Below are 25291 nucleotides of genomic sequence, written 5' to 3' on the forward strand. Positions count from 1 at the left end.
AGTCAAAGGAAGAGAGGAGGAGGAAAAGACCTGAGTAGCCGACGGTTACACCGGGTCCCACTTAGCCAAATCTGTCTGGGATCTCAAACGCCAAGTTGTTTTGCGTGGGTATCTGTGAGGAGGAGTTCTACTGATGTGAATTTTAAGCCTGACATTGCCGACAGTTTTTGGTATCACGTTTCTTGTGAAGTTCATCATCCTAATCTGTTTAGCCTCCTTCGGATCAAAGAAATTTGGAAGCTGGCAGTTTCAGTGAAGTGTAGATGGCTTTTCCCGTTTTCTAAATTGTTAATATGAAATTTAAGCTGAACTAAAAGTGTATATTAAGGATCACTACAAATCTTCTTGTCATATGGAGACCACTTTCTTTCCCTGCTTCTGACCCCGGGTTGAAGATGACGGAACAACACAGAAAACCCAAACACATAAAAGGAATATGTAGATCTAAATGATTTTTTTCATATGAAGAGTTATAAATAGAAATTATGCCGATACCTCTATGATATTCTCTTTTCCTCTCTCCTCTTTCCTTACCATCACGTCCTACTAATGAATGTATTGGGCAGTGGTGGGCTAGCACTGGTCAGATCTGACTTAATAATAAACGGCTAATATTAGACGCTTATATTGTTCTAACCCCAGTGGGGAGAAAAAAATGAGGAAGATGAATTGGAGGGGAGGAAGGGTGTGATGACAGACTCCCAACTATCTGACAGGTTCTGGGTGAGAGAGAAAGAGAGAGCGAGATAGAGCCTGAACTGTTATAAAGTGACACAACTAGGTCTTCGTCTCAGTCACACCACTACTCCTCACTGCAGGCATCGAGCGGAGATGAGGGCTTTTTGTCCTTTTATCTGCTCGTATGTTTGTGCTTTCTCAAAGAAATATGCTTAGGAGGACCACGTGTCCTCCTAGCTTTACAATAATCTGGCTGCACGGTGTCTGACTTAATAGCTCGCAGTCATCTCAAAAGGTTTACATTGTAATATTTTGTATTACAGCTCGGGATGATAATAAGAATTTGTTTCTTTTCTTGCGCCCACTTGTAATATCTCACTGAGTTGAGTTATCCCTGTTCCTCAGCCCATTTTCATCTGAATATATAATCTCCTTTATTCGGTTAACGGATGCAGGGTCTGAGCAAGCCTAGTGGGAAAAATTATTGCAAAGTGTCTGAAATGTGTAAAAGTATCCCTGCTGGTTTTGATTTTGATTTAGTTTTACACATCAAAAATGCTCACTCGCAGGAGAACAATAGAGTTATCCTGATTATGAAAGCAGCTAGAATCTGGAGAGGTTGCAGTCATCGGTTTTGAGTGTTTGGTGTTAACTAGTACAGCAAAGACTAACAGCCCCTGAGGAGAAACACGGAGGGACAATCACATTTGAAGTGAGTAATGAATAATGAGCATCACATCTTTTAAGTAACAACCCTGATACTTTATATATGAACAAGTGACTTCATACTGGAAATGATTTCTGTATATATGTGTTTCAAGGTTTTTAGAGAACTTATCTAGGACTGTTTAACACAGTGCGATTTCTTTTCCCTTTATTCTTTATTGTTGTTGTATATTACCCTCATAAACTTGGTGAACCTCTCGGTGTGTTCCCTGTTGTTCTGTGGGGTCTGCAAGCACCTTAAATCCACCCTTTAATAACAGGGGAGTGGCTCGAGAGCGTGACAGACAGCATCGACCTTGACTCAACTGCTTGTAATTAGTTCTTTGAAAACAGGGTGCCAAAAGACTACTGACCTGTCTCGCATACCTGTTTTCATAGGTAATTGTTAAAACGCCTGCCATTTTCACGCTTGTAATAATAAACTCCTTGAACTAATACACTCATCACTCTTGAAACAGCAGTGCTGACAACCCAGAAGAAAGATATATTTGTTTTTAGTAGATGGGGTGGGGTGGGGGGGCTGTAACACATGATACAAGCAGCTGGAGAGAGTGATTTCAGTGTTTTGGGAGATTTCTGATCGCAAGTGCAGTTGCTATTTTTTGTTTCTCCTAGCACTGCTGTATGTCTGTGCCAAATATGCGGGTGGTAAAATCCCTCCGAAGGAAACAGGTGAAAAGGCATGAACAACAATCCAGAAATAGCTAGCATGATGCATGCAGGCCAGGTGTGATGACTAACAAAACGAAGGCAGGGATATTCAGAGCATCCAGCATTACATGACTGCAGTGAGACGTGTGCGGAAAATATGCTATAAATTTATTTGTCCCACTTTTTTTTCTTATTTTTTTGAATTTGTAATCAGTGCATATTCTGATGTGGTAGAATAAAATCAGCTGTAAAAATATCACATAGTATCAGAAGTGGACAGGAATTCCATGACGTTATTTTAAGCTTTGAAAATTGCCCCGACATGTCGGTGAACCACTACTCTACTTTAGATAATGCACTGAAAATATTTTTCTGTGTTCACGTGACAGAATTGATACATAAGTTGCTGTGCCAGGGGCCAAACTTGGCCGAGCAGGCATCTGGCTTCGGGGGTGCTGGGCTCCGGGCTCGCAGCCGCATCGCAGCGTGCCATGCAGCGCGGCCATATTGCCCCGACACAGAGGGCCGAGACCGTCCAGCCTGGAATCGGGGAGCGGGGGCGGAAGAGCCCTGCCTAGAGCCAGCATGGTGGCAATATGGACCGCACGGAGCAGGCAGGGGTCAAGTCACACAAAAACCACGAACCAGTGTGTGTGTGTGTGCAAGGGCATGTGCGTATTTGTGAGAGGGGGAGAGAAAGGAGAGAGTTAGTGGTGTGATGGGGAGATAAAGAGTAGATAAAGACAACCCCTAATTCATTAGAATAAATCCTTTCCCTTAATTATTGATAATGAATCTGCTCTTTAATCTTTCTCTTTCTTCCTCCCCTTATCTGCCTGTGTCAGCACTTTGCCTCTCTGGTTTGGTGTTGGGTGGTAAGGCCTAGTTTTCAGCCACCCAAGGGCAGCAGTCAATAACATCCTGTGCTGCTGGTTGTGTAAGCAGGAATGTAAAAACAGCATGAAGAAGCATGGAAGAAAAAAACAGCAGCAAGGTCTTAACTTAAAAGTAGTCAAGGATTTTGAAATATTCTTAAGCATCCCCTGAAAAAGGCAAATCTGTTTTTTTTTTTTCTTTAATAATACGAAAATGGCATAAAAGAATCACAATAGACCAATATTCAATGCAATGTACTTCACAGTCCAATTTCAGTGAACTGCTTGCACGCAAAAAAAAAAGCCTCAATTTTCCCAGAGGTCTGTGCAGTCCACATTTTCCTGGCGTGGTACTGGCAAGGCCTCAGCGACCCCCAGATCACCTTTGTGTTTGCTGGCTGCTTGTTTGAACAGCAGCCAGCGGACAGCTCCTCCCTGTTTACCCTACTCAATATTTCATGGAGAATGAACACTCGCAGAATGAGGGATCGCGTTAATATTGCTGTTAAAATTAAGCGATAATTAAAATTTGTTAGTTTAAAAGCCATCGCAGTCTATAAAAGTTTGATTACTGGAAAATTAGGTGCATTAAGTTTTTATGGGTTGGCCTGTGCTATCGCTTGGGAACGATTTTTATGCACTTGTCATGGGCATATGGTGCAGAATTGTGTGTGTACGTGTGTGTGTGTGTGTGTCTGTTTGTAGGGGTGTGAGGGAGGCATGTTGCTTCTCTGAAAAGCTGACACAGTTTAATGCTAAAATCTCCACCCCTTGTGGTCTTACTCAACATTAGTTAAAGCCCAGTAATACCAATGCTTGAGAGGCACTGCCGTGACAAAATGCCAATTATAAATTTAAGCCGGTGTCTTCAAGCAGAGCGGTCAGAGGTCGTGCACGCTGTAGCCACTTTATGGGTATCAGTGCTGTTACATCAGCGCTCCTATAGAGGCTGTGTGTTGTTGTTGGTCACTCTAACATCCAGCTCCTTGTCGCAGGGTGCAGCGGGGTCCTATTGGCTCCTATTAGTAATAATAATTATAGTTAGGAGTCGACAGCTCGTCCAAGAGTTGGAAGCCACTCGTCATGTCAGAGCGGCGTGACCTTGACTTGCTGAATTAATCTGCAGCAGTAGTTCATCTTCTCATAACAACACCTACCTCATCTGGGTAGTGCAGCGCCGAGAGTCCCTCCAACTTTTTAAGTTTTCCTTTCCCTAAGAATGATGTCACCCACTGCTGAAGCCCAAGTGACATTACTCAACCAGACAAGAACAGAGAATGTGCACAGTTCACCTTCGTATTCATTTCACATCCTGTGGCAAAAAACCAGGCAGTTATTCAGTGACACAATTGTGCGGCTAACTGTTGACAGCGGTGGACATTATGCACAGTGGGACAGTGGAAAAACTGGGCTGTTGCCAGCCTGTTTTTCTTCTCTATTGAAACATCAGACTGTCATAGCAGAAACGGATGTTGCCAGGCATCACTAATGAACCAATTAATCAATGAATTAGCTGAGCAGCGATTAAATTAATGTAAGCTGGACGGGCAAGCGGCAGTCGTGGATATATCCTGGGGAAGGTGATTAACACACACACACACAGAACAGGCAGCGATCAACAAGGCCACTATTAAGTTGGACAACTTCCTGAACTTTTCTCTTTTCAGCTAAATATGGAACTGCTTAATTCATTTTATTTTTTATGCGGACTCGAGAATTATTATATTTCCCCTTGTGACTGCACGCTGATGCTATTATGCTGTGAAACATTTTTCAGCAGACATTGCCATTTGTGCTTCAATGTATCATTTGTGTGTTGCTTTTATCTCTTTTTCTGCCTCCCTATAACATGTTCTAAAGGCTAAGCCACACTTGCCAGTACGTCACAGTTAAGCTTAATAATACGTGAATCTCTAAAATCTTTGTCAGATTGTCAGATAGATCAGACTAGTTAAATGATAAAAAGATTCTCAGGTCCTTACTGTAATTTGTCAGACCTTTTTTGCTAATCTAAATGCTTAAACAATTGCTCATGTTTGCATTTTACTACAGATACTTGTGTACCCTGAAAAAATACCTGTTCCAAACTCACTGATATAAGGCCTTAATGTACAATAGACTTGATGCAGTTTTGCACCCTGTCGTATGCCCGTGTGAGCTGTATGTAGATGTTGGGCATCTTATGAGGCATAGCGTGTACCTGTTTATAAAAGATAGGCAAATTCTGAGTCTTAAGAGTAGTGAACACTAGGCAAAGTGTCTCAATCCTGAAATCTTTTTTAGCATGGCAAAGTGACCCTTCATTTGTTTATATTTTGTTTCCAAGGAGCCAGACTTTCTTGTAATTATTTTAAAATGATCTTGAGCAACAGTTTTCCAGGCTTTCCGATGGTCTTTCAAAGTTTGGACATTGGCTGCTTTTTCACTTATTTCAGCCCTGTCCTTATACATGACAACTTTAAGGATAATGACATTTTTTTATTAAGTCATTTAACACTAAAATATGAATAAAAACAACAAAACAAAATACCTAATGCAAGAGATGATCCAGTGTCGTTTCTACACACAACAAACAACTTAGCAAAGAAAGTGAAAGAAATTAAATTGTATGATTAGGCGCTTTGTTCGTTGCAGACTGTTGCAAAAATACATGATTTGTTCCAATTTCTTTAGCTGAATCTATGACAAATGCCAACGCTAACAAAGTCTGACAAAATAGTATTTTTGGACCAACAAGGTGATTCCCAAACAACTATTACCCATCAACTTGGCATATATCAACATAGTATGCAGTGCGTCCTTAAAATAACTTGAGGAAACAGTCTCAATGGAAGGGTGGCTGTCAAGAAGCTATTTTGAAGGAAGGAAACGAGGAGAAAAAGCTGATGTGTGCCTAATTACACAAGAGCTGGACTGAAATGGAGTGATGAAACACTCCATCGTCCTTTTGGTTCAAATTGTCATAAGTTTGAACCAAAAGGATAAGTACAGAGGAGATCAGGGAGGGTACAACAGTGAGTGTCTACAGGCATTTGTAAAACACGGTGGAGGCTCTGTAATGGTTGATTTAAAAAAAAAAAAGAAGATGAAATTATGAACAGAAAAAGAAAAGCAAAAGCTTTCAAACTTTGATGCACCATGCAGTACCATCTGGAAAGCATCTGATTGGCAGTGGCTCCATTCCTCTGCATAATAATGATATTAAACACACCGCTAACGCAGTAAAAGCATACATGGAAAGAAAAACACACAATCGAACACTGTCAGTCATGGACTGGCCTCCCCGGAACCTGGACCTCAACATTATTGCAGCAGTGTGTGATTATATATACCAGACAGAACAAAAGTCAGCCAACATCTAGAGAAGAACTTTGAATCTCCTTCAAGAACTATTCCCAAAGACTTTTTTAAGAAAATACAAGAAAGCTTTCCTAAAAGAGTTGAGGTGTTTTGAAGAATAAAGGTGGTGATACCAAGTATTGACTTTAAAGCATATTAGAACTCTATAAACTGTTCTTGCCTTATATGCTATATTTCAATGAATTGCTGTATCTAGTTCCACATTTTTCTGGCAAAATATAAAAAGATTAAGACGGTTATAGAATACTGTTTTGTTTTGTTTTTGTGTGTGTGTGTTTTTTTTTTTTTTAAGGATGTTTTTTCGCCATCAAAATTAGCATCCCAGTTACTAATAGATGCATCTGGGTACCTGAGCTTTACTTCATTGTCCTACTATTGTCTGGTTTAAAAGACCAGGATGGGGAAGGCCAAATTCCCAAACTTGCTTCAAGGCAGTAGTCCACATAACAGCAGTCAATGTTATAGCGACAATGTCCATCTTTTATTTACAGTCTCTATAAAAACTCCATATACTTGGTTTTGTGTCGGCTGTTGTCTAGCACTGTATCAACTCCCAGTGTTCAAAGTCTCAACCCTCAACCCCCCCCACACACACACACACACACACACACATTTTAGCTGAGCTCAGAATGGGGGGAGATCAGTGTTTGGGGAGGGGGAGAATCTCCCTTGATTATGTGACATCCTCCGGAAGACCGCTGAAGTTGTTTCCTCCATTACTTAGAGAGGGGGAAAAAAAGAGGCCTTTTCACTATTGAGACTGTCATTCTCAATTTAGGCTAACGGTAAGCATGCACAAGGCCTCCTGGATACCCCCACCTCACCTGCTCTCACACACCTCCCACTGCCCCCAAACACACACACTCACGGACACACACCAAACACCACCCCATCCTCCCCTCCCCCTCCAGCAGGTCGCTGTGGTGACAGTTTGATTAGATCATCAATCGTGGCCGTTAACAACGGTTTTCCTGAGCACCTGGACCGGCAGGTCACAGCTGGCTCTGAGCTACCGCTGTCCCCCTGACCCAGCACTCTGCATGTGTGTGTGTTTGTAAGTCTGCTTGCAGATACAAAATTGCACATGCACTTTGTGTCTGTGCCGTACGTCCCCGAATGTGAGCCCATTTGCAGGGTAAACATGGTCATTTTTGTGCACGTGTTCCCGTTTGAATGTTCAGCTCAGACAATGCAAAAACACAAAAATGCGTTTTCCAGTCTAACAGAAAACAACAGCAAGAGTTTTATTCTTGGCTGTGAGGTGCCATGTAAAACATAAGATTACAAAAAACAAAATAAATGTTTCTACACGCAGAGAGACTGCTGTAAGAATAAAAATTAGAGGACTGTGGTAATATAGCACACAGTAAAAACCAAAACAAAAAAACAGTACACATCTGTATCGGAGTTCTTTACTAGATACTTCCCAGAGTGCATTGTTCTCTGTGTTTGCAGATACACAGATACCAAGATGTAGCAGTTATGGCTATTCATCTGTAACACCACACACACTCTTTACCATAGCTGCGACGCAGTGTACTTACAAGCACACACAGACATAAATTCACCTGCTTCCCTGCGTTGTCTTCAGCGGCTCTATCGGGTTCCTCATCGTTCTGGTAAAGCAGTTAAATTTATGGGCTAACAATAATGGGACAAAGTGTGTGTCTCATTGCGATTCCTCAGGTATTCCATGATTAGATAAACGTCCCTGGTCTTTTCATAAAGCTTGTTTATGGCAGCGTGGCACCATATGCTACTGCTTCTACCCACCCACCCAACCATCTCTCTCTCTCTGTTTAATTCTCTCCCTTTTTCTTTGTCCCTCTCTCTGTTTCTCTCTACGCTTCAAATACTGCCCTACACTGCCTCTACCAGATGCACACTAGTCATTATTCTGTGCCGGAGTCTTGGTGGAGAAGCTAAAGTTGCGAATTAACATGTAGGAGTCATTACAAAATGATGATATCCATCTGCACTGTTCATAGGTGCTACTTAGTAAATTGTCTAGGCTGTAGTGGCACAATGTTAACGATATTGTCTGTTTGCGTCTTTTTTGTTAGGAAGGTGCTCAGATTTAACTTGTTCTAATATTTTGGCCTGTGTGGTTGCGCTCATACGACAGGGCAGAGTCACTGAAGTATGTTTTAATTGTGTTCTAATATTCAAATGATTTCCAAATGCTTTGACTATGCAAACGCAGGCAAAGCAGTAGAAGTTTGGCCTCGTAATTAATTCTCAAAAGCAGCATACCACCCTGTGTGTGTGTTTGTGTGTGTGTTTTAAGGGATAGAAAAAAATATTCTGCAAAGACGAGTCAGAGAAACAATTAACTTCTCCAGCCAGGACATGGCAGTAAACACGCGATTGTTCACTTATTGTCTTGTTTGGTTCAGTTGTGTAAGAAGACACAGAGACGCCGAGTTTGTATGCCGTAGACTTTTGTTGTAGTTATTAATGGTCATTTCACATTAACCTCACTCTGCTAATATACTCGACAATGGCCCAAATCACCTGAGCAGCGAGGACGATCGAGGCGGCCCTGTCCCCCTTGTCCAGCCAATGCTATTGCAGCTACACTGCTATCCCCCCTACCCAATGACCAAGATTAATGAAACCTCCGCCGTTTTTAATTAGCATGGCCGCAGTCATCAATTACGTCTGCCCCACCCCAAATACAAATATTGTTATATTTGGGGGGGAAATTCTTGATTTATTTCATTGTGGTGGCCGAAGGAGTGAGATGAATGGCCTCCCATCATGGTCATTTGCAGAGATGAGGAGGAGGAGAAAAGGAAGCGAGAGCGGAGTGGTAGTGGTGGGGGGTTGTAATGTCGCACATACAGTATGGTAGAGGACGTGGACACGGCGGGGCCAGGGTAAAGCCAACTCTGTAGGGAGAGTGCAGTCCAGGTCTCAGTCCCTTAAAGCAACCTCAACTGTTTACAACCTTAATTAGACTTTCTGTGAACCCAAAGTGGTTTGATGTCAGTTATTCTGGAGCCAAAACGAGTAACAGGTAGTTTTACCAATCATAGTACTACTTAACATTTGCAACAGTAATGAATGAGTCACAAAAAATTGTGTACATTATTTTCCTTAAATAAAAAATTGTTGCAGGATCAAAGTTAATTGTGGTCTACTTAAAAAAGATTTTTCTTTTTTAACAAATAATAAAAAATACTGCAGTACAGTTGAACAAATAAGTTAATTGAAAAAAGAGCAGCAGTGTATTATTCTAATAATTGAGACTAAGCTGTATAGTGTTAATCTGGACTAAAGAGTCTGCTGTCATACATGGAAATGACTCAGGATGTTCATTTAAACCGTATACGTGAGCTGTTACAGTTCCAACATGTCCCCCAAACTGAGTACATTTTGGCACTCACATATGCCAGACTCTGACTTTCATCACTGTTATTTTTTGATGTTTTTTTTATACAGTGTTTCATCTACTACAGTACTAACTACTCAGTATTAATCTCAAAAGCCTATCTCATGTAATGCTTAAATACAGTTTGTAAGAACACATTTAAGGGGGCGACATTTTTCTGCAGTCGGTTTTGATTTGTTTTTTATAGCTGCACTGACAAACAGGTTAGGCCTCAGTCTTTGTCTTTGCACAGCGTTCCTCCTAACAACTAAGTCCTATTTACTTAGAAGTCCGAATAGATAGCATTTGTAAAATACTGTGCCGTAGCTCTGAATGTGCTCCATCCAGAGCAGTCATAGTGTTAGTGAGTGTAAATCGCACTCGTGTAATTAAACCCTGCACTGTCCAGTCCAGCTTGTTCTGCTTGTTCTGATATGATGCAGAAATGAAAGGAGGAAATAGTGCAGACGTCGTATTTGGCTGTTTATTTATTTTATTTTATTTTTTTAGGGGTTTCATGTCTTTGCTGGCTCTTTCTCAAGCTAGTCTAGTTTAACTCAAGTCTAGACTTGTTTTTCTTATATTAGCGTTCTTGTATAAATTGAGTTAGGAAGAATAATAAACTCCCCCAAAATCACTTATTCGGGAAAAAAAGGGAAAAATAAAAGAGTGGTTCATGAACGATTAGCCTGGCGCAGCTCCTTTCTGCAGTTTCTCACATTTGCTAAAATCTGACTTCAATGTGTAGTAATAATAGTGGGAGTATGCTGCTTTATGACTTGAAGATGTACTCTGCTCCTTTCTGTGGTTTGGGAGTTTGGGTGTTTGCGCTGCGGTGAGCCACCAGCTATTTCACTTCTGCTGGCCACACACACACGCGCACACACACACACACACACAGATTTTATACCCTTACTGTCGTGGCCATCGCCTGCCCACTGACTCAAGAGAGAACGGTGGGAAACATCTTGAATATTTTATGAAGCTCGGGAACCCCACCTCTGTCTTCCCCACCCAGCAAGCCATGGCTGCTGTGTCCAGCAGCGCGCGCACACACCAGCAGAAAACAGAAATAATGTTTTAAATGCAATCATTGTCAGGCCCAAACAATGTCATTTATCAAGGGAGCATTTGGGACTGTATAATAAGTTTCACATTATTAATACAATTTTTCATCCTCTGTCAAGCCTATCTGATTTATGGCACGCATGTGATCTAAGGTGATCATTGAATTACAATTCCAGTAATAAGAGGGAGAATGGACCTGGTCTTTTACTTCTGCCCACTGGAGCACAACCCCCACCCCTCTACCCCCGTTACACACACAAACACACACACACACACACACACACAGACAATCCTAGATAAACACCCTCCAGTTGCAACATACTGCAATTATGCACAACATGCAACGCGGTCACATCAGTCGTATTTGTGTGTAACTTCCACGTTTCGTGGCACGGGGCAAATTTGCTAAATATTTGAAAGTTAAGCAAATATCCCTGCTTCCTAATTTCAGTAAGGAAAAGGTGGGAAGACGGGGAAGAGAAAACCAAAAAATGAATGAACCTATGCCTGTTAATTAGATAAGGGACAAAGCTCATTATTTTAAAATTATATTGGGGCTGGAGAGTAAATATGAGCGACCCGTTAAGGGCTCAGTAATGGGACGGGGATGCGAGTCGTTACAAGGCCGAATGATTTACAGCTAGATGCTCTTTGATGTATAGACTGTACCTTTTATTAAGTGGCTGTCGTTACGGTCACTGGCTCAGTCATTTCCCTTTGTGTCTAATCAAAATCCATATCCAGACACTCCGCCATCCTGGCCGCTCCAGATGGGAAAGAAAAAAGTAGTACGGAATATCAGCGTTCCTTCCCCACAGCCAAATCCTCTCCTGCTTCCTCCGCCTGAGCTTTTGCATTCAGCAAATTTGAGCCGGGATTCTTATGATCTGGATAATGCAATCGAACAAACAACAACAGCAAATAAACAAATGGAAATGTGAAATTCTTTTGAGGTAATTAAATAATAAAGACAGACTCCTATCATAACGTTTTGGATCCAGTTTGAACAAGTATTTGCGCTATTAGCAGTCTTACTCGGGCTTTATCAGATTAGCTGGTTGTCGAGGGCCCGCTGATCGGCGTCATACATCATCCTGTTTGATTTCTGTTTAGAGCAAATTTGGGAAAGCTGCTAATTGGATTGTGGGAGTCTAGCCCCGGTTAAAGATGGTAAACAGTGGAGCAGGCTTGTCCCCCCAACTCTCAGCCCCACAGGCTTCCAAAACGCCAGCCCTCCTCAGGATCGCCACAATTTATGACACATTTTCCCCGTATTCTTAAAAGATAATTAGGTTTATCACCCATTTCTTTCCCCTCTCAGCCCCTCCCTCTGCTTCCCTTTTGTGTACCTGAGAGAACACAATCGCAGCATAAAAACATAAATATTTCTGCAGCACAGCAGCGCTGGCAGGTGAGCCTAATGAAATTCTAGGAGTGTAATTTGATTTACGAGGTGCTAATGCGGCCTGATATTAGAGAGAAAAAGCTCTGATATGGCTGCCTTGTGCTGTATTTAAGGCCTATCAGAAGCCTGATAAAGAGTATCCTGTCCTCAGCACAGCGGCTGAGTTATTGTTGCAGATATTCATATTGATAGTAATTCTTCCCGACGCAATTTAGTGCCGGCAATATATAAATATGGAGATAATAGTTAATTTTGGTGGCTGCTCAGATTGCAACGCTTTAAATTCAAGACTCGCCCAAAAAAAAAAAAAAAACAACTTTGAGCTGCGAAGCATCTGGACGCTTTTTAAAGTGCCGTTTAAAGGATGGGTGGCGGGGCTGGGAAGAGGCCTTTGACCGAACGGCGTCACACAAATCAAACTTTCAGTACTTTTCAGCGGCTGCTAATTTCAGCAGGAAGCTTTTCGGAGCTCTTGATTTGCAGTTCTTTTACTTGAAACATTGTGATTAATAGTCTGAAAAAAAAATCCCTGTTAAGCTTTTAAGTTAACTGCATCTGGAAGCAAGATGTCAGGCCAGTGTGTGCGTACACATGCGGGTGGGGGCATTTTTGTTCATTTTATTAAGCTTTGTGGTGTTGCATTCTTTTACCCCAAAACAAAATAAATTGTAATTTAAGTTTGTGCGCGTGGCTAGGCTGTGCGCATGCTCGCGTTTACCCTTTGTGCGTTTTAAAAGTGTGTTTGTGGCTACTGAGCTATGGCTCATAATAAAAATAGGCAATAACACGGCCACCACAGAGGGACCTGGCCTTTGTGCCTCCGCTTGCTTCCCTCTCCCCTCCATGCCACCTCGTTGTAGTCATGGCCTCTCCCCATCCTCTAAGTTATGGTCTGAATAACATCGCAACAATATTAAGATAACATTTCCTGATTGTTTGTCAGGCAGCAGGCTCCTTCACCCCGCTTTCATCACGTCCACCGTGTTCATTAAATTGACAATTTGTATTTGCCCTACAGCGGGATAAACAGGAGCTTATCTGATGGGCCTGGTCTTTTATTATTTATTTCATTATCTTTTTTTTCTTCTTTGCCTTCTCCTCCTCCTCTTTCTCTCGGGATTGAAGGTAAACATAAATCAGCAGCTGCATCTCTGTTGTGTGCCGTTGTTTATATTGCAGTCATATGCAGCGGCACTCCTCTCCGAGGAGATTCATCTACAATGCTCTGCAGACACATGTGGCCTCTTCATGGAGGTTTTAGCTGTTGTTTTGTGTGACATGCTGGCTTTACACTCCTGCTGGTCTCAGTGTGATATAACTCAGTAGCTGTTTCACTTTAAAATGCCCTTCTGCGCAGACCTACTCCTAAGAGAGTCTCCTCTTCTTCTTTTTCTTTATTTCTTTCTTCTTCTTTTTTTCCCCACTGCAGTGTTTGTCCTTTTTGTTGCATGCAGCAGGCCAGGGATGGATGCCTTTGTTCATTTGAATGTTAAACTAGCACCATCTAGGAAACTGATTTGAGTACCCACAGACCACATTGACTACAGTGCATTCTCTAAAGCGTTTCTCCTAAGCGCTGTGAGCGATGATGTTGCCCCGCTCAATATCTTAGCCCGGGAACAAGCCTGTCGTCGGTCAACATAGTGCGCGCAAACGAAAAATAACGAAGCCGGCGCCCTTACTTAGGAAACAGTTGTCCCAGGAATTTAATCTTTTAGCCATTTTTTACCCAACACCCCCCCTCTAATCAGGTTTCAATTGACTGCCATTGAAGGAATAGCTTCTCCTCAGACACATATATAGGTCCGAACCCAGTCAGACACCATTTAAGGCTGACTCAGTCTTCCTCCCAATATCTTGGAGAGCTCAGGGCCAAATGATTTAATCTTCATTCAGCTAATTTAGTCTGGATTTAAGCTGCCGGGTTGTCGAAGTGCAGAGTGATGGAGTCTGAAAACAGGATGAGAGAGAAAAGGGATGGGGGGGATGAGGAAAAAAACGGAAGGATGAAGGGAGGGAAAAGAGCAAGCGAGATAAAGTTAGAGCGATGGAGGGAGAAAGAGAGAGGCAATGGAGGAGGAGGAGGAGGAGGTGGTGGGGGCTGAAGATGATGATCCATCCTGACCCTAGTGAATGCTGTCATGTTCCTCCCTCTAGGTAATCTCTCTCACTCACTCGCTATTTTGCATGTGAAAATGCTCTCCTGACAGTTGCATATCAGATAAATTTTCTCTCTTTTTTTCCCTCCCCCCCTCTTTCCCTTCGCCAAATAAACAACAGTCTTCACTTTGAAGTTGTCTGTTTGTGTCAGTTTGGCTTGAGGCGAGAGTCGGCCTCTCTCCCTCTTTCTGTCTTTGTGTTACAGTGTGAGAGCATCGACAGATTATTTCCTCTTACAGCGACCGGCCAACACAGCACGGAAACCAGGGAGAGAAATTTTAGCCATCCAAAAAAACAAAACACAGTCAACATAATTAGTACAGTTGATTTAAAAAATAAGTAAATAGGTAAGTTTGAGGGACGCTTGCAGTCAGGAGGAGCAAAGGTGACACTGCCACTCTCTGCCATGTCTGTTTGTGGGTTAGAGTATTATTTTTTGCATCTTTTAGTCTTAATCATACTAAAATAGTGCTCTTTTTTTAACACTCTGTCATTCAGTTTACATCAACAGCACATGATTACTGTTTATACCAACACATCCTCTGTGAGGTCCCAGAAACATGGCACCACCTCACCACTAGGGGGTGATAGTGAGTACATGGTAATGAGTCAGGTCCTCCTTTCTGGGCCTGTTAAGAGGTATAGAGGCTCCTCCTGAGGGATTTCTGTCACAATTAAGGCCAGTGTGGCCTGTGATGTTCTGGCAGTAGCTCTATATGGCTGAACTGACAGCAGGATCACATTACTGTATAGATATGGTAATCAGTGACAGTATAGACACAGTAGCATGCAGTTTGCTGAATAAGGAGGGAGGAGAGTCACCTGCATCTCTGAATAAATCCACACACGGTGTCAATCATGTCGCGTTGGTTTGTGATCAGAAGGGAAAAAGAAAGAGCAGGAAAGACATGGGGAGGAGATGGAGACACGCAAGAGGCTGAAAGGCAGTGATATAACGAGTGGAAGTAGAAGTTGCTTCAGATTACAGATGGGTTTTTTGCCTTCTGTGGCCTTAGCTAATCAGTGCTTGACAGTAATGTGAAAATAAAACATGCAAAACAAGACGGGAAAATTCTAACTAATGGGTTTCTCTGTCCCTGTCTCTCTTTTTATATTTGAATGTATTTTCACAGTTAAAACAGTCATCTGTTGGCTTTATCCTTTTCTGTATGTGGTCATTTAAAACCAAGAAGACCAAACAAACAGAGTGCCAAATGGTTTTTCAGATTCAAGAATACTTGTTATCCACTAACAAACCTTTTTTTTTTAAATGCTGGAAATTGTAATGCACAGTTTTTAGACATGATTTTGGCTTTCCATAATTAAGTGAGTGTGATTGAATGATATTGAGAATGCATGCTCAGCCAACAGAAAGCAAAGCAAAAGAAAATCCAAATCAAACACCCCCTAAATCAGCTCCTGATCCTGTGCCTGCATGCGCCAATCACAGCTGCTCCCTCCGCGTTTCCTGGATGTAGTCTGGACGAGTAACGCCACACTAAAAGACCGATATACAACAAATAACATACCAGAACAGAAAGAAGAGATTGTACCAAGAAGTGGATCAGCATCTTTTTTTATTTTTTCCAGGGGAAATACTTGAGATGTGTGAAGTGGTGCTAAGAACAAAGCATAAGCAGAGTGCTGTAGAGTAAATCCAAGTCATTTAACCTGCCAAAAACACACCACAAACTGCAGTATAGTGAGCAAACGAAGGCCAAGAAAAACAATGCAAACGATTGCTGACATCAGTCATTCAGCACCAACCATGGTGGGACATCCCAGCAGGGACAGTGTGATGCTTGGATTCCAGTACAGCGAGGGCAGCATGGTCACTTGTTGTGTAAAAATGAAAGCTGTACCCTATTCATTTAATTTTGGCTCACGTTTTTGACAAAATATATATATATTTTTATTTCTCTTCCAAGTGATTAAGTGAATAATCATTAATGTAGTGTAAGTGAATAAAGAGGACCAAGCCTATTTTGATCCAAAGATGACTTTAATACATATTTGCCACTAAGATTAGAACGAAACAAATATAATCTGTACATTAAAATACCTGATTAATGGTTAACATATATTGGAAACGCAAGTGCCGCAATCACAAACAAACCTTATTTACATGAGCTCAGATAGATGAGCTCATGTAAAATTTCTTTTGGCCTCTGGGTTGCGTATTGCACTTATATGTGTTTTTGTTTACATAAGAATGTCACCTGAATTCTTGACAAAATAAATGGTAAAATTACGAGCCTGAGCTAAGAGGAAAACAAATACGCTGCGACATGTTTTTGTCATTTCTCGTCAGGCTGGTTTTGTCCACTTGTTTGCTTTGTGTTGAGATTTTTTTGCATGTGTTCCTCTGCACACAAGGACACACTAGTGAACCAGCTAAGTATTGGAAGATTCCTGTCCAATCGTTTTTTGGAGTTCACAGCTCGAGTGTGGGAAAGTTTTGGTGTTTGAGTCGAAGTAGCGAGAAAAGACCATGATTGTGAACTTTATTTGAAAGTGTTAGCAACTAAAAGTTCCAGTGCAACTACTTGTGTCTGCTCACAAGGGGTCGCAATAGCAGGTAGCTCAGTGTATTTGATTTTATATCAAATACACTGAGGGCATATCCTTAATGCAGTCGCTTTAGGTGTACAGTTCTGGCTGTCATCAGAGAAGCTCCACCCACCTGTTCAAACCTTCCGTTTGCAAAAGGTAGCCAATCAGAAGAAAGTAGCCTCAAAGCAAGAGAAGCTAAAATAATTAGTTTTGCGTAGTAGATGAACTGAGTTCTGGCATGAGAGAAAAAAGGATTATTTTGAACCATGAATCACATAAAACTGCTCTTCCAATGCACAAGAATAAATAAATGGAGTAGGAAATGAGCATGAAGGGTCCCGGTTAAGGAGTGATAAACGTGGAGGTTTGAAAGCAAAACAGGTCATTTCCTGAAGCCACACACTCTGTGCCCAATAAGTCCTTCTTAAAAGAGTTTCAGAACTCTGTTGGGTTTTGTTGACTCTGAATTGGCACATATTTGTTATTTTTTTCCCCATATAAAAGGTTTCCAAATATTTTTCATTTCCAAACCTCCATCTTTGCCTTACTTCTTTCTCCCCATATTTGCCTTCCCTGCTCTTTCACACGCATGCATACACAAACACATTCACCAAACCGCTTCTCTTTCTCTCTATCTCTCTTCCCTTCACCGTGGTTCTTTTGCATGGTGCCTGGCTGTTTAGAGGCAGTATGCATATGTATGGGCGAGACGGTGGATCGTGACGGGATCTGACATGCGGGGACAAGATCAAAGCGCTCCATCTGATCCCATAAAAACAGACGCAAACCCTCCTCTCATCCTTACAAAACCCCCACTGATAGTCAACTCTGCCAGCACTGACTCCTCCATCTTCTCTCCTCTCCTCTTCCTTTTCTCTCTTTTTACCTCCATCCCAGCATGCCGCGTTCCCACGTAAAGGCCTGCCTGCCTGCCTGACTTTGCGATTACGCCCTGTGATAAACAATGGCCCGTTTAGCTCATAAAGCAGGAGTGTTGTGCATAATGCTTACAATAAAAGATAGCATCTCTTCACTCATCTTATTTACCTCTCCCGTGGTGGCACAGGCGACGAGCTGTTCTATAAATACCGCAGAGAGGAAGGAAAGGGAAGGAAATGCAGATGCAGACATACATCTGTTGGTCAAATAAAATGCCTGTCAAGTCCGTTGATGAGAACAAGAGGAAAATGGAACTATTTATAAATGCACTTGCACTTACAGCCAGGTGATGAAGGTGCCATTTTAAATCTCCTCCATCCTGTCTGGTAACGTGAGGTTAGTCTGAACCGGTGCAGGTTGACACCCATATCACATTTTGACTCATCTTTATGGAACATATAGATTGATGCAGAAGCCAGGACCCCCCCCAACACCATTCCCTTCTCTCCTCTCCTCCACCACCCTAGCTTTAATTCCCTCCTTTCTCCTTTTCCCTGCCTCCCTTTCTTTCTCCTTTGCCCCCCACCACCACCAACAACAACCCCCTTTCCAGTAAGGAAGATGTATGAGTTTGAATTATTGATTCAGACACATGCTACATGCTGCTCGGAGTCATTATTTGTTCAGGTGAGTGTCATGCTGCTCGCTATGAAACAGATACCACGGGGATTAAGCGACACAATCAGGACTTAAAGACAGCCGCCCTCCCTAAAATAACATGGCCCTCGCTGCAAGACGAATGCTCCCCAAAACCCGACTTCATTTGTTTATGACTCGCACATTAGTCATTCTGCAGCTAAATTATAGCGCGGGGGTAAAGATTAATTCAAGCGCAGGCTTTTTCTATTGTTTTGTTTTTTTTCTTACTTCTTTGTGTTTTATTCGTGAAGCTTAATAACACAGCAGATGACTATAGGTGCAAACATCCTACACACTGATTTAAAATAAATAAATAATTTTTTTTTAAAAAGACAGAGAGCGAACATGCAGCTTTTGTCGGTCGTAGGCGTGGGTGCGAAAATAGACAGATGTCCAGAGCGAAGACAGAATGACATGCATATTCACATTTTTGCCCTGATTCGCATAACGGGGGCTTTTATAACAAAATACCTCAACAAACGCTACATCGTGCTTTACATTCATTGGATTGATACTGATAATCTAAAGCTAGGTGAGAGCGCTGATGTTGATGATGTGAGCGGTTAGTTAAAAACAAAACAAAACACAAAAAAAGACGATTAGTTTGGGCGGAGGGAAGCTCTAATACAAGAGCCTCGAGAGAATGAAGCGGGAGGTAAAATGTTGCTAACTGTTCATTTAGCCCTGGCTAAGTGGTCAGGGACGCTGGACAGGTGAACTCTATTCTCCCCACTGGCCCTGCGGGGTGTGTGTGTGTGTGTGTGTGTGTGTGTGTGGACTGTAACAGAATTTCTCTAGTCCTTTGGGCCCTGGTGCAAAGCAGAGAATAAATGGTGGAGGTGGCAGGCCAGGACAGAAAAATCAATGCCTGCTTATACAGACATGACACACCAGCAGCCAGCTGCATTCTGTGTGTGTTGAGTGTGTGTGTGTGTGTGTGTGTGTGTGCACGAGTGTGGGCGTAGATGTACAGCGTACAATCATATGGCCCTCTGCTCCGTGGTTGTGAGTGCAACTACCCAGCAACCTCCATTTCCTCTCTCACAGGGTGGATTTTTCTAGCGTTTTGCGTCAGCTTTGGGATCAGTAAATAACCCTTTGTTTCTCCCCCTCACCCCCTCCTTCTCCTCCTCTTCATTCTTACCTGCCCCTTCTTATTCTCCTGCAGGAAGTTTGAATGCGAGTTATGCGAGCGCTCCTTCAGCGAAAAATGGGCCCTCAACAACCACATGAAACTGCACAGTGGAGAGAAACCATATAAGTGTGCCTGGCCATCCTGCCACTACGCCTTCCTCAACCTGTCAGCCATGAAGGACCACTACAGGACCCACACAGGTGAGACAGAGTTAGCAACCTCCACTGTGAACCATTACTGCTGCTGCTTCTCCATAAACACACTGACTGACACAGTCTGGTGGAAAAAAAGTGGAAAATTCATGGGATTAGCTTTTTTTTTTTATATGTGTATATACAGGCAATCAGTGCTTTTATGAGTCTGGGACAAAGGGTTATTTATCAAGAAAGGCTATGCTTGGATCAGACAAAATGTACTTTTTCATTCCTCTATAGCTGCTATCTGCTATTCAACAAAATTAAGTTTATGTGAACTGTGAAATTCTCACATTAATTATGAATCTTCACAGCTTTGTTTGGAATAAATATACGCAAGTTTTTGGCCGGTAATAGCCTCAGCTTGTCCATCTGTACTGATTTTCAACATCCAGGGAAAGTCGAGAACTAGTTCTTGGCGCTCTTGCACACACTTGCTAGATGGTTAAACACACCTTCTGAACCCGATAGGACTGTCACTGTTATATGATATTGTATCGGCCAATTAATAGCCAAAGGGACGAGCAAAACAGCACGGGGATGTTTGAATTTTTGTGTTTGTTTTGTTTTGTGCCATCCTCCAGACTTGGATGCTCGAATGTTGTGGAAATTAAGGTAGTGTGTAGTTCTCAAATCCAACTGGTTGTCATGTGTATTTCCCCAAAAATCCATCTGGTCGCTAAGTGTGTCTTCCTCAAATCCAGCTGGTCAGCGAGTGTGTGTTCATCAAGTCCATCTGATCGTCGAGAGTATTTTTGTTTTTTTCCTTGCTTTACACCAATCCTGTGTGTATGGGTTTTTTTCAGTGATGCAAAATGGACTGCATTTATGTAGCACTTTTCTTGTCTTATTGACCGCTGAAAGCTCTTTACACCACAGGCTTTTTTTCTTCGATAATTGAATCAAACCCTGACCTTCCGATTAGTGGAAAACCTGCTTTACTGCCTGAGCTGCAGCTGCCTCAGAAAAATAAAAAGCAGGAAAAACCCACTTATGATTCTGTGTCCTTTCATATAGGTATCCAACCTTTGATCCAAAAAGAGAAGCATTAGGAATTAGAAGGTTCCCATTTCTTTAAAAATCTGTTATTTATCGACAGCTTTTGGATACAACACTGATTCAACTGGCAATTCAGAAGATCTTTTCTAACCTCACCTGGAAACTACTTTTTATAACTAACCAATAACCAATCATTAATCAGTAATTTAGCCGGTTTCTTGTTCCACTACAAAGTGAATCGCTTGATTAGAAGTGATGAAACCAGCCAGTGAGTCTTTGCACTGAGATGAATGATTACTTTAATTGTGCATTTCCCCTCTGATTCCATCCTTCCCTTTCATTTCTGTACATACAGTAAAGAACACTTTAGGACTGCTTTGAATTGTGTGGTTTTCTTCTTTAACTTGCTAAAAACTTTGGATGGACAGATGGTGCAGTGGGCGGTGGGAGGATACTGTCTTGAATAATAGCCCCTCGATAGGAGCCCAAGTCAGTTTCTTTGAAAGTGTCTTTATGCCGCAGCCCAGCAGTTTCCCCTCGGCCTCAGTAATGTCCCACACATGGCTCCTTGATGCCCTTTTAAGTCAATGACAGAAGCAGCAGCAGCCAGTGGCCTGACAGCCTGACTGAGTGCTTGCAGGAGAGCCCTCCATCCGTCACGGGTGCCTGCTGTGTGCACGGGTTTCTATGTGTGTCAGTGCGAGGCTTGCTGAATGTTATTTTAAATGTGTTTTAACAGTGATGTAACGTCAAGGCGCCTCTGACATAATTAGATGTTTTATTTTCATTTGTTTCCAGCTCTCATCATTCCCCATCAAGTGGCTGGCGTCACACTGTCACTTAGTTGTCATTTGAAGAGGTGTGGGATGGTATGCTGTGGTGTGTGTGTGTGTTTGTGTGAATTTGGCAGGGGGAAACAGACTTGAGAGTGAGTTAAGCGATTGAGTGGGGGGGTGATTGAATATAGGAACTTGAAAGATCATGGGTGACCAAAAAAGAAATATAAAAGTAGGAGAATTAAGATTGAACCTGAAACAACCTCATTTTAGTCAGCAGCAAGACCTGACTTGATTAGCGACGCCCCAAAAAAAGCTAACAGAATTTGCTCTGCTGTGACCTCCGACACTCCTTTGCCAGTTATAATTGGTGCTGGGTTAGGGCGGCTAGCTACAACTTTACAATCATTGCAATCACATTCCAGCAGCCAACCTGACACACTGAAATATTATCTGCATATGTGTGATCTGTTTAAAAGTTATAAATCGTCTCCTTCACAGGGCTAAGATGCAATACTAATAAAATAAGTAGGAGATTTAAAAGTTGAACTAATCTACCCAGGGAACAGAGCAGTCAGTAATGGAGGGGATGTGAGTTAGAGTACATGCATCTGGGTTATGTAGAGGCTTGCAGGACGATGACTAACTGCTGTGTTTGCACTGGAGCAGAGTGTAATGATACGTAGCTCATTAGTTGTAAAAGTGTAAAATTAAACGTCACAACGGGAGGACAGAGAAACCAAAGCATCCCTACATCGAGAAAGTCATCACAGTTACAAGTTTTGATTGACTAGGTTTATGTCAGGTGTGTTTGATTGGTTTATAACACTTAAAACAAGATTCCTAATCGCTCAAAACAGCAGTTAGAGCATCAAATTGGAACACTATGGGCAGGTTGAGCATAGGCTGAGCAATCAAATGGCATGCAAAGACAAAAACATGTACATTCACGAGTAATGCTGAAACCTTCCTCTGAAAAAATATAATTTGGCATAGCAGGACAAGATTATAATTTAGCAATAGCATGTTTTCTTAAACACTCACCAGGACCAGAGAATTACCTCTCTCCGAACTTCAGGGAACTCTTTTGAAGATGGATTTTCAATAATTCAGCACACCAAAAGTCATTCTGCGTAGTTGTCATTGAGATATTACTCATTAAAGCAGCAGTAGTGACTTTCTTTTAGGCTACCTTCCTGTTGATAGTTATCTCTAATCAGTGTAAACAGTTACTATTTTTTACTGGATGTGAGCCAGTTAGTGTTGTATATTTCCTTATTACACTTATAATACAAGAAACCAAAATCAGGCGATGATACTTAGTTTAGTGGATTATCTACGCATAGCCTACCTGTTTGAGTTTTAGCACCATAGTGTAGTTGTTTACAGTCGTTTTAGCAGCATATCCTATATGAAGACCCTTTAAGAGTTGTCATTTGTTTTAAGTTACTTCATAGAGGTTGCTTTCTTTATTTGCTAGCTAGCTACAACTGTTGAAATGTGCTAGCAACAGTTGTCACTTGTTTTTTGTTGGTTTAAAATGAGAAGCCTGCTTTTATTTAACTTATTTTGGACTTCAGTATTGCTTTGTAGTGATTTTTTTTAACCACTTTTTTCATTTTAACAATTGAAATCTGGTAGACATTTAGTAACTAAAGCTTTAAAATAATTAATTTCAGTGGTGGACACCCCATGGCCACCTTTAGACACACCCCTGCATTCTGGAGGTATTAGGGACAGAGAGGGGGATGAGTTCTGTCAGCCTACAGCAAGGTTTACACTAAATATGACAAATTTAAACTTTGTGGCAAACTAAATTGTTGTTGACCGCACATAGACTACTTTATCTTGTTTTGTTTTTAATTTTTGTTTTTTAATTTTAATTTTAATTCTAACTCCAGAAAAACTTTTTCTCACACTCAGCCTGCGTTTCCTGCCTCTGTCCACTGTGTCTGTCTCAGAGAGAAGTGGCTGGAGTTTCAACATAAACTTCATTAGTGATCTCAGAGTCAGTCTAAATCTTACAATACTTATTTTTCAGACACATGCTTCAAAATAGAAACATTCACACCCACCAGCCCTGCACCACCAGCTTCACCTTTCCTACTGTGTTTTCCCAACAGCTTCAGTAACCTCATATCCTTTCTTTAATGTGAAAACATTCTACTGACTACAAGAAATAAGTACTTATTAATGAGGGTTTGCTTTAACTACTTGCAAACTTGTAACTGTGATTGGCATGAAAGTCATCAATGGTTCTAATGAGTCAGTTGATGGGTACTTAACTTGCCTAAGATATTTATTTCCTTTTGTTCTTCTTACTCTTCTTTTCCCTCCTGTACATCATTTATCTGACTGCTTTCTTTTCTAAGATATCAGCCGTTAAAATCTGCTTGATAGATAATTGTCATCCCATGGATACGAGAAAAGGGAAAGACTTGTTACTCATGGCCACTGATGCATGGTCATGAAAATTTGCATATTAATGATCCTGAAACTGACTTCATGGACCATTGTTAGTCAGTGGTGCTAGTTTTGGCCATTATGCAAATATATTGTTTATAAGGTTGGGGAAACCTGCAGTCAGGTGAGGTTTCTCCCTCTAAAAAACGCAACGTCTAGCTGACCAAAATCAAGGTAATGGGATCCCATGGATAGAGTTGCTGGTTGTGACGTACCGAGCCCCGCTCCCTAAAAGGACAGGTTAAGAAAAGTTAAAATCTCTGCGCTCCTTCTCCTGCCTCACTGTTGCTCTCTGATTTGTGTGTTTTTTATGTTAATCATTCCCTGCTCACAGACCAGTCCGAGGGAGGGGGGTAGAGGGCGTGGATGGGGGGATCTAGTGGTCGACAGCCGCCAGGGTCATTTGTAACGGCTGATGAATGAGCGGCTCAAAAAAATAAATAAGTGGACTGAATCCGACCCACCCAGTTTTTCCCAGGCTCTTGGGCATTGTGGTGGTGGTGGTGGTGGGGTGGATAGAGGAGGTCTGGACACAGCGACAGGGCCACAATTGATTTCCTCATTGCTTCAGTTTGTCGCTTAATCTGGCGATATGCTGATAAATCTTCGCACTTTGTCAATTAATTTCCCTGAAAAATGAGACCCAAAATGGCGAGCACATCAATACAACAGCGGATTCCGTGTCAAAAATTAAGCGGTAAAATTAATTGCCCTCCCATCCGCTCCTGCTAAAACATAACTAATGAGGGAGGCAATTATAGCTGCATGCAGACTCCTCCGGGGTTATTTAAAACGCACACAGGCGCACACATATATATGTATCCGCACACACATGCAAAGAAGGGTTGTATATTTTGACTTCAAAGTTCTTTTATTGTCTCGCAATAAGGCGTATTTAATTCCAGTAAAGGGCGGAGAGTTGAGGTGTACCATGGGAACAAAGGAGACGAAGTGATAGCTATTTTCAAATAGCCCAAAAAAAAGTTTAAGGGCTCTCAGTGCAAATGCATTAGCGGGAGCTGTGTTTTTAGGACATTTTAGTGTGTGGATTTTGTGCACACTCAGTTGCATAGCTGTTCGTGATCTGTGACTTGAATTGCATTTGTTTGCAGCTTTGTATATCTGGCCTTCAGGACTGATGTATGAGGTCAGGGTTCACAGTCTCAAATGAATTGAGGCTAGATCCAAAGTTGAAGTTGGTAAAGGATACAGATATGTTTTTAAGGTGAATTTTTTAGTTGTAAGAGTCATTAGTGTACCTATTAAAGGCAAAGGTTAACCCGAGTCATGCATGCTT

The 25291-nt window shown here is 41.8% G+C and overlaps 1 protein-coding gene across 2 annotated transcripts in view; it reads left to right on the top strand.

Moving 5' to 3' along the window:
• znf407 (zinc finger protein 407) overlaps positions 1 to 25291 on the top strand; it is a 152754-nt gene that overhangs the window by 72648 nt on the left and 54815 nt on the right. For both annotated transcript variants that reach the window (XM_031748177.2, XM_039619990.1), the window contains exon 6: positions 19596 to 19762. In XM_031748177.2, the coding sequence (XP_031604037.2) occupies positions 19596 to 19762 (167 nt within the window). The remainder of the gene's footprint in view (positions 1 to 19595; positions 19763 to 25291) is intronic.

This window comes from Oreochromis aureus, linkage group 11, assembly GCF_013358895.1.
Source record: "Oreochromis aureus strain Israel breed Guangdong linkage group 11, ZZ_aureus, whole genome shotgun sequence".
NCBI lineage: Eukaryota > Metazoa > Chordata > Actinopteri > Cichliformes > Cichlidae > Oreochromis > Oreochromis aureus.